General features: G+C 46.8%; 1 protein-coding gene across 1 annotated transcript in view; it reads left to right on the top strand.

Moving 5' to 3' along the window:
• Positions 1–12244, top strand: part of T265_04712 (hypothetical protein) — a gene marked incomplete at both ends in the record, with an annotated part of 34009 nt that extends 21765 nt beyond the window's left edge. Inside the window, 7 exons of the mRNA XM_009169516.1 lie at positions 733–1114; positions 1251–1919; positions 2000–2068; positions 8306–8449; positions 9662–9769; positions 9925–10028; positions 12043–12244. Of these exons, the coding sequence (XP_009167780.1) occupies positions 733–1114; positions 1251–1919; positions 2000–2068; positions 8306–8449; positions 9662–9769; positions 9925–10028; positions 12043–12105 (1539 nt within the window). The remainder of the gene's footprint in view (positions 1–732; positions 1115–1250; positions 1920–1999; positions 2069–8305; positions 8450–9661; positions 9770–9924; positions 10029–12042) is intronic.
• Positions 12245–12252: the final 8 nt, after the last annotated feature.

Here is a 12252-nt window from a genome sequence, read left to right as displayed (position 1 = left end):
TTCGAACACTGAACACCTTTGCAGTCGAAAAAATCAATCGGGTCTCGGACAGTCGAATTGGTGCACACTGTTTTGCACAGTGATATATATTGTGGTCCAGGCCCATCAGGTGATGAAGTAAACATAGGTTTCGATGTTTAATTGCCTGACACTGACCGAGATACGACAAATGAACTTCCTAGTGAGCCGAATGACTGTGATCGCCGTCTGCACAAGTGTGACCAACTTTTACGACTTCCGGTGTTTTGGAGCGGACGTCGCACCGCGTGACATTTATCGGATGAACAAATATATGTGAGACAAAACGCGTCCAAATCGCCATGCGATAGTAGCTGCAACCTTGCTACACTAGGATGACCGACAGTCGATAGCAATGTCTTTTCTAACCTAATACGTTCAGGGATTTTTTCGAGATGTCTCAGTAAGTTGTCCTGACGAATTCCCATGGAAATGTATAAATTACTGGATGTGAAAATAGGGTGCCCCAAGGAGCATTCAGATTCTGATATGAAGCCCTGTGGACACTTTAGTTTGAGTCAGTTTGATACAGTTTAAAGTGCCTGTTAGGTCGTAACTTATGAAAAGCACATATTCTGTCTTGTTTATTGCCGATCAGCAGGGATTCACATCATTATTGTGGAGTACTTAGTGCTCTTTTACATGGTCTTGATTAGATGGGGGTCTATATATGACTATAATTGGCTACGTTGATTCAATTCGTTTACAATACAGCATTCCGGGCTTGTCCCGACCACCGCGGTGACGGTCAGTTCCGCCGCTTGTCCCGCCACCGCGGTGACGGTCAGTTCCGCCCCAGTTTCACAATTAACACAGCAACCCACGCCAGGCTACTTGAACCCAATGACCCTCATGGCCGCTATGCAGTACGCAAATCCCGGTCATCTGGCGACGGTTACCGCATCACTACCAACAGTCACTCGTCCAGCCGGCAGCTCAACAGTTTCCATCCCCCTCGCAACCAATCCGTCTACGCACCAATCCATCGCTGTTGCGGCTAATGGCTACCCACATATGGCACAAAATTCTCCATCGGTTTCTACCAATGGGTCCAACCCACTTGGAACTCTGAGTGCCACGTGTTGTCCTACTCAAAGTGAGTGTAACTGCGGCAACTTGTACATGGCTGGATTTTACGTTGTTGCTTTTACGGACAGCAATATACTGTTTGCTTATTCAAATTAACCTGTCCGAAAATTGCAACCCGTTTTTGTTTCCTGCACTTGTTTCAGTTGGATCACTAATCCCACTATCAGATCTTACGCTGTTGACGCAAACCAATCTGGCTGCGCTTGCCCAGCAAGCTGCCGTTAACCACGCCGGATCGGGTACCCTGTCCTCTGAACAGGGACAGCCTACCCTTGTTAATCTGAGTGGATCTGCCGGGGACTATGTGTCCGGTCAGTCTGCTGCCCTGTTCGCCTCAGCCACTCCGTCTTCGGGTGCCTCATCTACCTATGTGACTATGGGAAACGGCCAACCGGTATCCGTCCAGTCAGCTACCAACTCGATATTGGCCGCGGGTGTCATTCCTAACGCTTCCTTGGCCGCAGCGGCAGCTGCTGCCGGACTCCTCACCCCAACTCCAGGTCTGATGACACCCACTGGTTCAACACCACCGAATGCCAGTCCAGCCATTCTGACACCTGGTGTAGCTGCCGATCCGGCTACGTTCTACGCGGCAGCGGCTGCTGCTCTCCAAGGGGCACCAGCACACGCAGCTACTCCACTTCAACTTTCCCAGCTCCACCCGTCATTCGCACAAGCCTCTGGGACCACGAGTGCCCATCTCGCTGCTGCAGCCCATTCACCTCTGGCCCACGGCGCCCCATCAGCCCTCAGCTCCACCTACTTCGCAGACAACGCTGCTCTGAATGCCGCCACACTGGCCGCTGCAGCCGGTACGTATTCATACACTCCGCTCTAGTGGTCTAAACGCACAATTCTATCATATTAACCAACAATTTATTTTCTATCCTAGCTTCTGCGCAAACCCTGGTCACTGATCCCATGCAACAGCTCTACAGTGGCTTGCAAGCTTACGGCTTAGGTAGGTTTTCACGCGTGTTCTTGTGAAGAGTTTTGCGGGATATTATGCTGGTGATGGCAGCACTCACAATTTATGTGAACCTGGAACAACCGTCAGGATTTGTCTAATGTTACTGGTCAGACATTTGTACTAATCCTCAGTGGTAGGAGCGTTGAGTACATTTTTGAAGCGCGTTCGTCTCACGTGGGTTTCATCTGACTTGGAATCGAAGCAGGCGCTGAAGCATGAACTCTTGCTTGAAGGGCTTTCGGTTCGAATGAAAGTGGTCTGAGAAACCCGGTGCTTCGCCGTGTATTTTATTGCATGAGCGTGGTATCACAGGACAGGAAGTACCCTAATTAATGTGTAGAAGCTAAAAACAGAAAGAATGCTCCGTATTCTTCATTTGCAGTCAGCCAATTTTCCTCATCGGTACATCCATCTGTGCATGACTTTTCTGGGCTATTCTTTTTTTTCCGGGAATTAACTGAATATGTGTGAGAATGTTCTGGACTAACAGGCCTCACGCACACCGGTCGATAGTACAGGACTTTGAAGAAGAAATACACTTAGGGTACCAGTATTCCGATGTCTTCAGAGCTTTCAGTATACCATAGTTGTCCGCTCCCGGAGAGACCTGAAGAGACCGAGCAGAGGTACTTTTTTCGCAAGATATTGTTCACCTGTGATATCCTTTCGGTACCTACTTGAGGATGGCTGAATATACCATCGTCATTCAGGTGGCAACCAAGGGGCGAGATGGCCCAAGTGGTTAGAGCGCGTATTTACTGACCGGAAGGTCAACGGTTCGAATCCGACCTCCGCCTCTCGACTTCCCCTGTCTTGAGCAACCTGACATTATCCCAGCCCTCGTGCTTCCCTCGGGTGGCATGGCAGCTAGGCACCGGAAGGGTGCTACAGCTGAACGCTCTAACCTCTTTCTCTCAAGGGCTTCCATGAATATGGCCATGGTGGACGCCTGAAGAAATCACCCTCCTATCTTCACTCTGCCATTGCGAACAACAGTGCGAGTTTTTGCTCCTGGCCACTTTGTAATAAGATTTCTCACAGTATGGGGGCTCGCAGTTCTTCGCTGCCCCCCCCCGTTGGCCTTCCTTGAGGAACAGATGTCCAGTCAATGTAGCCGGCGGAGTCATTGCAACAATTAGGCCTTACCACCACGACAAAGTGATTGCTGCAGACCGGCTTGTTAAATTCACTGTAGTGCATGACTGTAACGTGGATACCGTAGGGTTCCGATTCGGAAGACTAGTTTCGTCTGGGAATAACAGTCATGCAGTACAGTTACAAATTGCCACGACTCCACAAACCCGGGATCATCCCAAAGTGGGTCGAGCATCGAATCTCATACTACGAATCCGTTATTTTATTCAGTTGACGTGGTGCCGTGGTTGGGCTTTGTTGGAACTCGAGATAGTTCAGTGGTTAGAGCCGCATGGTCTGTGTTTCGAACCGCTCAAACTCAGCATATCAACTGCTTTTGTCTAGGTTTGGCAACTTGGCAATATCTCATCCCTCACACTTCTTTCAAGCGGTATGGCATCTAGGCATCGGAAAGGTCTTACCACTGAACGATTATTAAATTATGGGAGAAGTCATTGTTGCGCTCAGGTTACTTTCCCTCATCGCTGCAACCGCTTCTACCTAATCTATTCCTGAAACCTAGGTGAGCAGAACCAAGGCGATAGTTAACGCTTGAGCAAACAGGTCGTCACTTTCCGTCAAAATCAGTCCGAGACCAGGGAAAGTTTCGCGGCTTTCCTGCTTGATTTATCTTACTATTTCAGACAGCGAATTGTTTGCGTATGTCTCACCATCCTGTAGCTTTGGACTGGCACAAGTACACCCAACTGCGGTCATAATTTGGACATCATCAGACCCCCCTCCCACTTGTCTGCTTTTGACCGGAATTGGCGCTCATTTCCGAATCGATTGTGTGCAGACGGTGCCACTTAGCTTCACTCTTCATATTTCATTGAAGAGTTTCATCGATTTACTGATTATAGTCGATATGCAACACGTGATAACTCCTCGATAGTGAGTCCCTTTCTGTTGGACATGGTTAAAACCATGTGCCTTATTGTAATCCCTTCGTGTCTGTTGCTGACCAACATGCTGAACAACATGGCCTCAAAGGTCTTATCAACTTGATACTATAGAACCCTATGATTTGTACGAAATAGGTCCCCGGTGTCCAATTGAGAAGCTGTCCAACATCCATTTGTCACGAGTGCGGGAATCGATTCACTTCTGAGTGATATCTGAGCTTTCCCGTTTTTCCTTTCTTCCACAGCTTATCCGGCAGCTGCCTATCCATCATTCCATACACTCCATCACCAAGCTCTCTCTATGCCAATGCACTTAAAAGAAGGAACACGTGAATTCATTTTAACCGGTAAGCAACTATAGTTTGATCGCTTGCTAAACAGAGCTATTTTTCTGGTCCGTTTTTACGTGATGGTCTCCTTTGGGAGCGCGGCATGACAGCCGTTCTAAGGCAGTAGTTTTTCAGAACACTATTCCTGTTTTGCCGTTTTCTTCTTCGTGATGTCGGGAGTTCGAGATTTTGTGACCCCCGTTCCTGGTTTGAATCGACAACACTTTGCTTATGCAATTCATCCGTCATGTGTTTCACACCACGTGAATCGTGTTGTCCCCCTGTGGAATATCAGTGTGCGCGGCCCAAAGACTATTTCGAGCTCAGAGCGCGAATTTGCTGACCGAAAGGTCCGTGGTTCGAACCCAACTCGGGCATCTCGATTGTTCCTGCCTAGGCTTGGACAACCTGGCAGTACCCCAATATTCGTGCCTCCTTCCGTTGGCGTGGCAGCTAGACACCGAAAGGGTGCTACAGTTGGACGATTTTTACCACCTAATGAGGCTTCATCTTCTTCCTTTCTCTCTTTGTCCTCACCTTCAACTATCGATCTTTCGTCAGTTTTGCACAAGAATGGCGTTTTAAACGAATTATTGGTCATACCCAGTGGTTCTCAACTATTGAAACTGGTTGTCACGAAAACAGACGAGGTGTTTGATGTGTCGTTTAGCCGGTTCATATGGTCTAAAGCCATTTGAGCCGGTGCACTTGATTGCTAGTTTAGTGCGTCTTGTTTGTTCGGAGCAGCAGACCGATAGTTATATATAACAAGGCTTTTTCAAATTGGTGACGGATAGTCCACACAGCGGTCTACATCACCCTACTGTCAAGACGGCACCTCTTGTTGTTCTGGTCGTTCACCTGAACAATAGTCCTCATATAAAGCAACGAATCATATGAACCGGTGCAGACAATAATATCTTCTGGTATGGGACTGATCTTATCTACATACACCCGACTTTTGACACAACCGATACGCCACTCTTCTTGTCAAGCTGGTCGTGCATGAGACTTTTTCACCGACTGCCGCTGCTTGAAGTTGTTTTGAGGACAGGTTCATCTAAACGACCTCAGTGCGCTTTCAACGACGTGGCGCCATTGCCGATTACATCACACTTTGTAATTTGACTGTTTTCGGCCTGTAATTCATCCACCCACGGGTTTATAATCAGCGGGAGAAAGAGACAGGAGGTTGATTACGCTGCGGTTCAGAGCTTTCCATTCTCTCTCTTACCTGGTTGTCCAAGACCTACTGGATGTAAACTGAGATTCGACAGTTGCAGTTAGGTCATTCAGCGGAAATATGGTTGGGATTTTGCTAAGGAGCCTGTAACCTGGAGCCTGCCACCAGCTTTCTTTTGGACACAACCCTGACTGAAGCTTACTTGAGCTAACTACTACCTGAATGTACGCCAACCTCTCTGGAATTCGCTCCTCACTTTCACTTCGTCATAGTGCGGTGATTTGGTAGTCATCTCACATATTAGTGTTTCGAACGTTGTCCGGACAAGGTTTCAACAACCCGGCATTAGTTTCAGGGGATTTTTTATATTTCTTGCGGAGAGGGGATGGTCGAAATCATTCACTCAATGGAACTATGATGTTCGAGGGGCGAGATGGCTCCAGTGGTTAGAGCGCGAATTTACTGGCCGGAAGGTCTGTGGTTCGGGCCCGACCTCTGCCTCTCGACTTCTGTCTGGGACTTAAACAAAATAGATAAACGACAAAGTGCGCCAAGTCGTCTCAGTTCTGCTGTCACATCGTCAGGGCCTGGAGGAAGCTGGATGTATCCACAGATAGGTTCCGCAGTAGTCAGCTTTTTCTGGTATACTGTAGTACTCTATGAATAATCGAAAAAATCAAGCAAGCTCCATAGCAATATTCAGGGATGAACAATCTCTCTTAACATATATTTGTCGCATTAGAGGAGTAATCCTTGGATAGAGAGAATAGTGTGCTCCGGAAACTGTGGGTTGTGCTTCAACTGCACAGTCATACTGCCTTGCCACCGTCGTGTTTGGGTCTTTTTTGGACTGAGCACCGTCCACAGAGGCATCTGTGACATTTGCAAATAGGTTTTCAGTTCTAACTTCCTCACTCTCCAGACTACTGTCTAGACTGTTCTGAACTTGAGCCGATCTCTGCACTTATCGTAGATCACCAGTAAACCCGCCACCAGTCTTTATAACAGCATCCTAATTGCAGGTGGATTTTACCTTGTCTCCATTGCTGTAGCACTGTCGTATTATCTGTCGAGCAGATAAGAGTTTGCCTTCATACAGTCCAATACGCACCAGCTGCCATTTTTTTTCAGTAACAACACCCCGTTGCAGATTCTGTTGATAGCTGTGATTCATATCTGTAAGTTGACGTCGTTTTTTGCCAGTGTGCACGGCATTTCCGCCAATGTCGTCTGACCAGCTGGCGCGCTATCGTACTTACATATCTCGAACAATATATCACACGCATCATTGGGACCGATTTACGACAGCAACAATAAGATTGTTGCGCCCTGCTGGAAACATTTACACGTTTCCGTTGCTGATGGACCATCAGAAAGTAACTGTTGCGTTTTGAAGCTGGCTTCTTTGATGAAATCGAATCATAGGTCCCTTATTTTTCGTTTTATTTATCGGTTAACACGATATCACTGCGTATCTTTACTATGGCTTTATCTCCGTTTATGACCATTTTTAAGAGAAACGATGTGGACTGTGGCCACTCTACTCGCTGCTTGTGTGTACGTGTGACCTAGCGACTATCGGACCCAGTGGTGGAGCTTTGGATGAAGCTCGCGGTGATGAGAACATTGAGACATGAGCGTCTGACTAGAGGATTCTGGTTCCAATTTAACCTTGTCATTGTGGTTTTTGTATAGATTCCGTCCTGCTGATAGAGCTGAAAAACGCAGAAGCACTGTAGAGCTGTCTCATCCTTGTTGGGAATCATCAGCCATGCGCATTTGACGCTAATCTGATAGTTTCGAACCCGTAGTGGAACACAACCGCTTGCCCGCGAGATGCTAATCAGCAGCGTAATTAGCTTTTACTTGGACGGAGCATAGCGCCACTCGTCCTTCAGTCACGGGACCACATCACGTGGTCTGTTCGAGTGAAGTGACAACTTCTCAAAAAGAAGTTTCACTGGGGAGGTTTTGGACTTGGTATTTTCGACAGGTTACTTGGCTACTCTTCACCAGCCAACAGGCCTTTGCCAAAGGTACAAAAAGGCTGTCAGCTCTGCGCCGTATGTTGTAATTACAGTCGCTCCAAATTTGACACTACTACTCCGGCTTTCGGGTCCTTTTCTTGAAGAGGTAGGCATACGTACGTAATGGAAGTTCGAAGCAACAGTTTGGACGAATAAAACAGGTCTAGATTTATTCTAACATGGGTACTCATAAGTAGTGCAGTAGTAGATGCTCGAGGTTTTTTGTGTGTCAGATACCGTTTTTGTTCAGTCGTTGCAATCTGACCAAAAGTTCACAGTCCCTTGGGAAAGCATAGCGTGGCAAGCTGATGGAACGATAAGAGCAAGTACACAGTCCGTGCGAGATTTTTCGGGAAAGTTGGTCGCATTGTTCGCGAGAGTAAACCTTCTAGGATGGAGTCTGAATGAAACTAATGATCGCAAGCTGTTTATTGAAATGAATGAAGTTGCGACTTTTGATCGGTGTGCTATGTTCACTTGTTGGATACATGTTTCCCGTGTGCCACCGTTAGGGGAGACATATCACAGCGTGAGCTCAGTTATCCCGGTTTCAGTGACATTTTTCTATGATTCTCCGATTTGATTGGGCCTTGTTATGTCATTCTCCCCAGTTTTCTGAGGCTCATTTCTGCTCATTTTTACCGTGACAGGTCCTGAGGGCTGCAATCTATTCATATATCACCTACCTCAAGAATTTGGTGATAACGAATTGGCCCAAATGTTTATGCCTTTTGGAACGGTGATCAGTGCCAAGGTGTATGTGGATCGGGCAACAAATCAGAGCAAATGCTTCGGTATGTCCTTGGACTTTTTTTATGGTATCGTTATGCACACAATATGTAGTACACCTGATACCTCGCCACCTGTTTATCCTTTGACACAACTACCGGCGGTGGATTGAACTTGGGTAGACGCCAAATTTGCGTTGCCACAGTTGGTGAGCCATTTTGTCCAAATTCGGACAATTCAGCTCTTCTATGGAATACAATCGTATCGGTTCGAACTAGCACCCATTTCTGTGTTTGTCTGTGACAACGGACTGTGCTACTCATGGGACATGGCTTGATCGTAGCCATGGGGCTGCAACAATATACTCGGATCAATCACATGGCCTGAGAACTGCAGGTTCCCTCAGGATCTCAAGGTTTTGTCATTTACACTTGTGTTTGTTGGAACGTCCGAGTTTAAGCCGCGAGTTTGGAAAGCTATTTCGTATGCCCATATTTGCGTGTATCCCAGCTACACTTACTCCCGCTTCATCGTAACTGCCCGACAGCCATGCACCAGCCTTCACGACTAGGTGTGTGATCTTACTGATTGGTTCTGCCTTGAAACCTGGTCAATTTGGTCACCTGCTCACTCGGACAATTCAGCTCTTCTATGGAATACAATCGTATCGGTTCGAACTAGCACCCATTTCTGTGTTTGTCTGTGACAACGGACTGTGCTACTCATGGGACATGGCTTGATCGTAGCCATGGGGCTGCAACAATATACTCGGATCAATCACATGGCCTGAGAACTGCAGGTTCCCTCAGGATCTCAAGGTTTTGTCATTTACACTTGTGTTTGTTGGAACGTCCGAGTTTAAGCCGCGAGTTTGGAAAGCTATTTCGTATGCCCATATTTGCGTGTATCCCAGCTACACTTACTCCCGCTTCATCGTAACTGCCCGACAGCCATGCACCAGCCTTCACGACTAGGTGTGTGATCTTACTGATTGGTTCTGCCTTGAAGCCTGGTCAATTTGGTGACCTGCTCACTTGGCCTGATGAATCTTTTGTTTCAAAAGCGAAAGTGTGCCCAGTCAAAAACTACCGATTGTTTACCAAGTACTTCTGAAACGAAGCCTTCACGACTTTCGAAATTTTTATGCAAACCACGCTGAATCCAAATGCCTCAGTGGATCTGACTTGTCCTATAGGAGGAACTCGTCGATTTTTCTACACCATAAACACATCCAGGGCTATTTGAGGAGTTGGTCACAGTGTTGTTTCCCGTTTTAGGTTTCGTCAGCTTCGACAATCAGACAAGTGCACAGAATGCGATTCAAGCAATGAACGGGTTTCAGATTGGTTTGAAACGCTTAAAAGTGCAGCTAAAGCGACCTAAAGGTGAGTGAGTTCGAGGGTTTTTTTTTCCATTCGGGTTTTTCGTATGATACAGAGTGTGTGGTTGCGTTTCAATATCTGGTATGTTGCGTGTTCCTTCGTGGACCGTACTCATCCCACACTACTCTCAATTTGTATTTGGATTTGGTCAACCGTAGGCGGTAACAACGCGGCCCCCAAACCTGGCAGCGAATCCCACCAATATGACCATCATCTAAATGGCAGCTCGCTGCCTTCTTCCCAAGAGAAGTACTACTCAGAGGTAATCATGTTTGTGAGCACTTCATCTGTTACTCTGCTTCTTCGTGCATATTTGCGTCCTCCCGCCCCTCCTTGTCACTACTTCATTCACTCTGTCAGACCACTCTTGTTAGCCCTACTTCGTGTTCGCGTCCGTCTCGTTGGGTGTACGTGTCTTGGTGTGCTTGCGTGTTAGTAAACCAATGTGTGAACCAATTCAAACAGCACACTAGATGTGATTATCCCCCGTGGTGTCTGACTGTTTCGTACGTTATCTCGTTCACTGTCATTCCTCGCTGTCCGGATCGCATCACCGAGCCTAGTAATTTGTACTGATTCTCGTCTTGGTTAAGTGTGGACTGCTGTCGCAGTCTCTTATGGACCTAACTGGTGATCGATTATCGCAGATTATTTGCGCCTCAGTGTAGAGAAAGTCGTTTTCGCATCTCCGTGGGCCAGCCACGCTGTAGAGCTTATCTATCCAACCGTGGTCGTCTCTCTGTTAATGTGTTGGTATGTGTGAATTCGTGTATGAGCGACTGTATCCGTTCACCTGCTTGGGTGTGCAAGCATGTTCGTGGACAGTGTTGGCTTTCTGGTTATTTTTGGCTGTCCCCACGGCGTTTTGTTAGTAGAGTTCGTCCTTCTTATCGTTGACACGGATTTACATCGCAAACGGACTACTCGTGAGAACTTATTATGGTTTTACAAGATTTTGTGGACGTTTGAAACCCCGGTTATCTTTTATCCTCTGCTTACACGGAAGAAAACATTTTTATCCTGTTCATGTGTTTCTGGTGGTAGCGCTGATGTAACAATTGGGAATCTGGTGGTCTATGACATTTTATTGGCTATGAGTGCTGTCCAATAGGATTTTAGCCCAGTGAGGCGTTTCGACGAGCTACCTATTGAATTGATGTGCGGAACACATGGCCACTACTGAATTCGCACCCGCGGATAACGTGAACAACACAACCAAACTCCCCGTAGGTGATGTTCTGCTTAAATTACCTTAATTTTTGTGGGGAAAATATGACTTTCGGGTTAATCTATGTCCCGGGAGAACCACAGAATTCGAACACCGAGTTTTTATCAGACTTGGAAATGTCGTTCAGACTTAGTTGAGCCTCATGAACACATTTGGACTCCATAACAATCACTAAATCGTTCGGGTGTAGCACCCTTTTCGATGCAGTGGGCACAAGAACCCCAGCTTCTTGTCCCTTTCGTGGTCAACACATGAGTGTGAGCGGTGCCGCTGGATTTAGTTTAGTTACGACATCGCGATTGGATTACCTGCCTGACTAACCAAACAAAATCTAATGGCTACGTGAGAAATGGACATTTGATGAACGGGAGCGGCTTTTCACTCTCCCGTAATGACGGTAGTCAGATCTTCGATTTTTCTAAGTTTCTAACCAGCCTTTTGGCACAGAAATCATGTCATTCCCCTTTTCTTTTGTACGTCAGCCCCGCTATTCTGATTCTGGAGGACGGGAAATTCTCGCATAGATGGACAAAAAACCACAAGTCCCGGGGCATGCAAAAGACTAAAACAAATGAAAAAAGAGAATATATAAACCGAAAAAGTTGCGATAAAATCGTGTGACCACCCTTAGTTTTCCTTTATCTCTGGCGCTGATCGATCGAAAACGATACTTGCTGTATCTGCATGCGTCGATTCGATTAGAATTCTACCGGAAATGGAAAAGGCCAAATTTTCTCCAAGTTTGTCTTTTGCGGTCTTATCCGGGTGCGTACAAAACATGAGTGCTTTGCTCAGTTTGAGGTCGGTTTGGGGATCGAAAATTAGAGCTTTCAAATTTTACCTATTTCGGTCACGGAAAGCTTCATTGTTCCAGGATTGCACCTGAAGAACAGGGTTTTATCGCTGATTGCAGGTTGTTTACAGGTCATTTGGTCTCTGTGTATCTGCTCCCTTTCATCCTGTCTGCTTACAGGTTAGTATCCAATTACTGATAACAAATTGGGTTTCCTTGTCCTGATTTCCTCTGTCTCTCTTTCTTTCCTTACAGCAGATAATCGTAAACCCTACTGAAAATGCTTCTGTTCCCGCGACCGCCGTCCCTGCCGTTTGACACGCACGTTCTATCTCCCCGTCCCTTCTTCCTGAGGTTGTTGATACCGCCTCCCTTTCCCTCCTCGATTTCGCGGATGCACTCCAATGTGAATCACGCATGAGCAGATGAATATCGTCGCCAAATTTTTTTTCGCGCGCGGGGGGG

This window comes from Opisthorchis viverrini (genome assembly GCF_000715545.1).
Source record: "Opisthorchis viverrini unplaced genomic scaffold opera_v5_81, whole genome shotgun sequence".
NCBI lineage: Eukaryota > Metazoa > Platyhelminthes > Trematoda > Opisthorchiida > Opisthorchiidae > Opisthorchis > Opisthorchis viverrini.
Note: the sequence above shows the minus strand (reverse complement) of the source record. Positions and strands in the feature narration are given on the sequence as shown.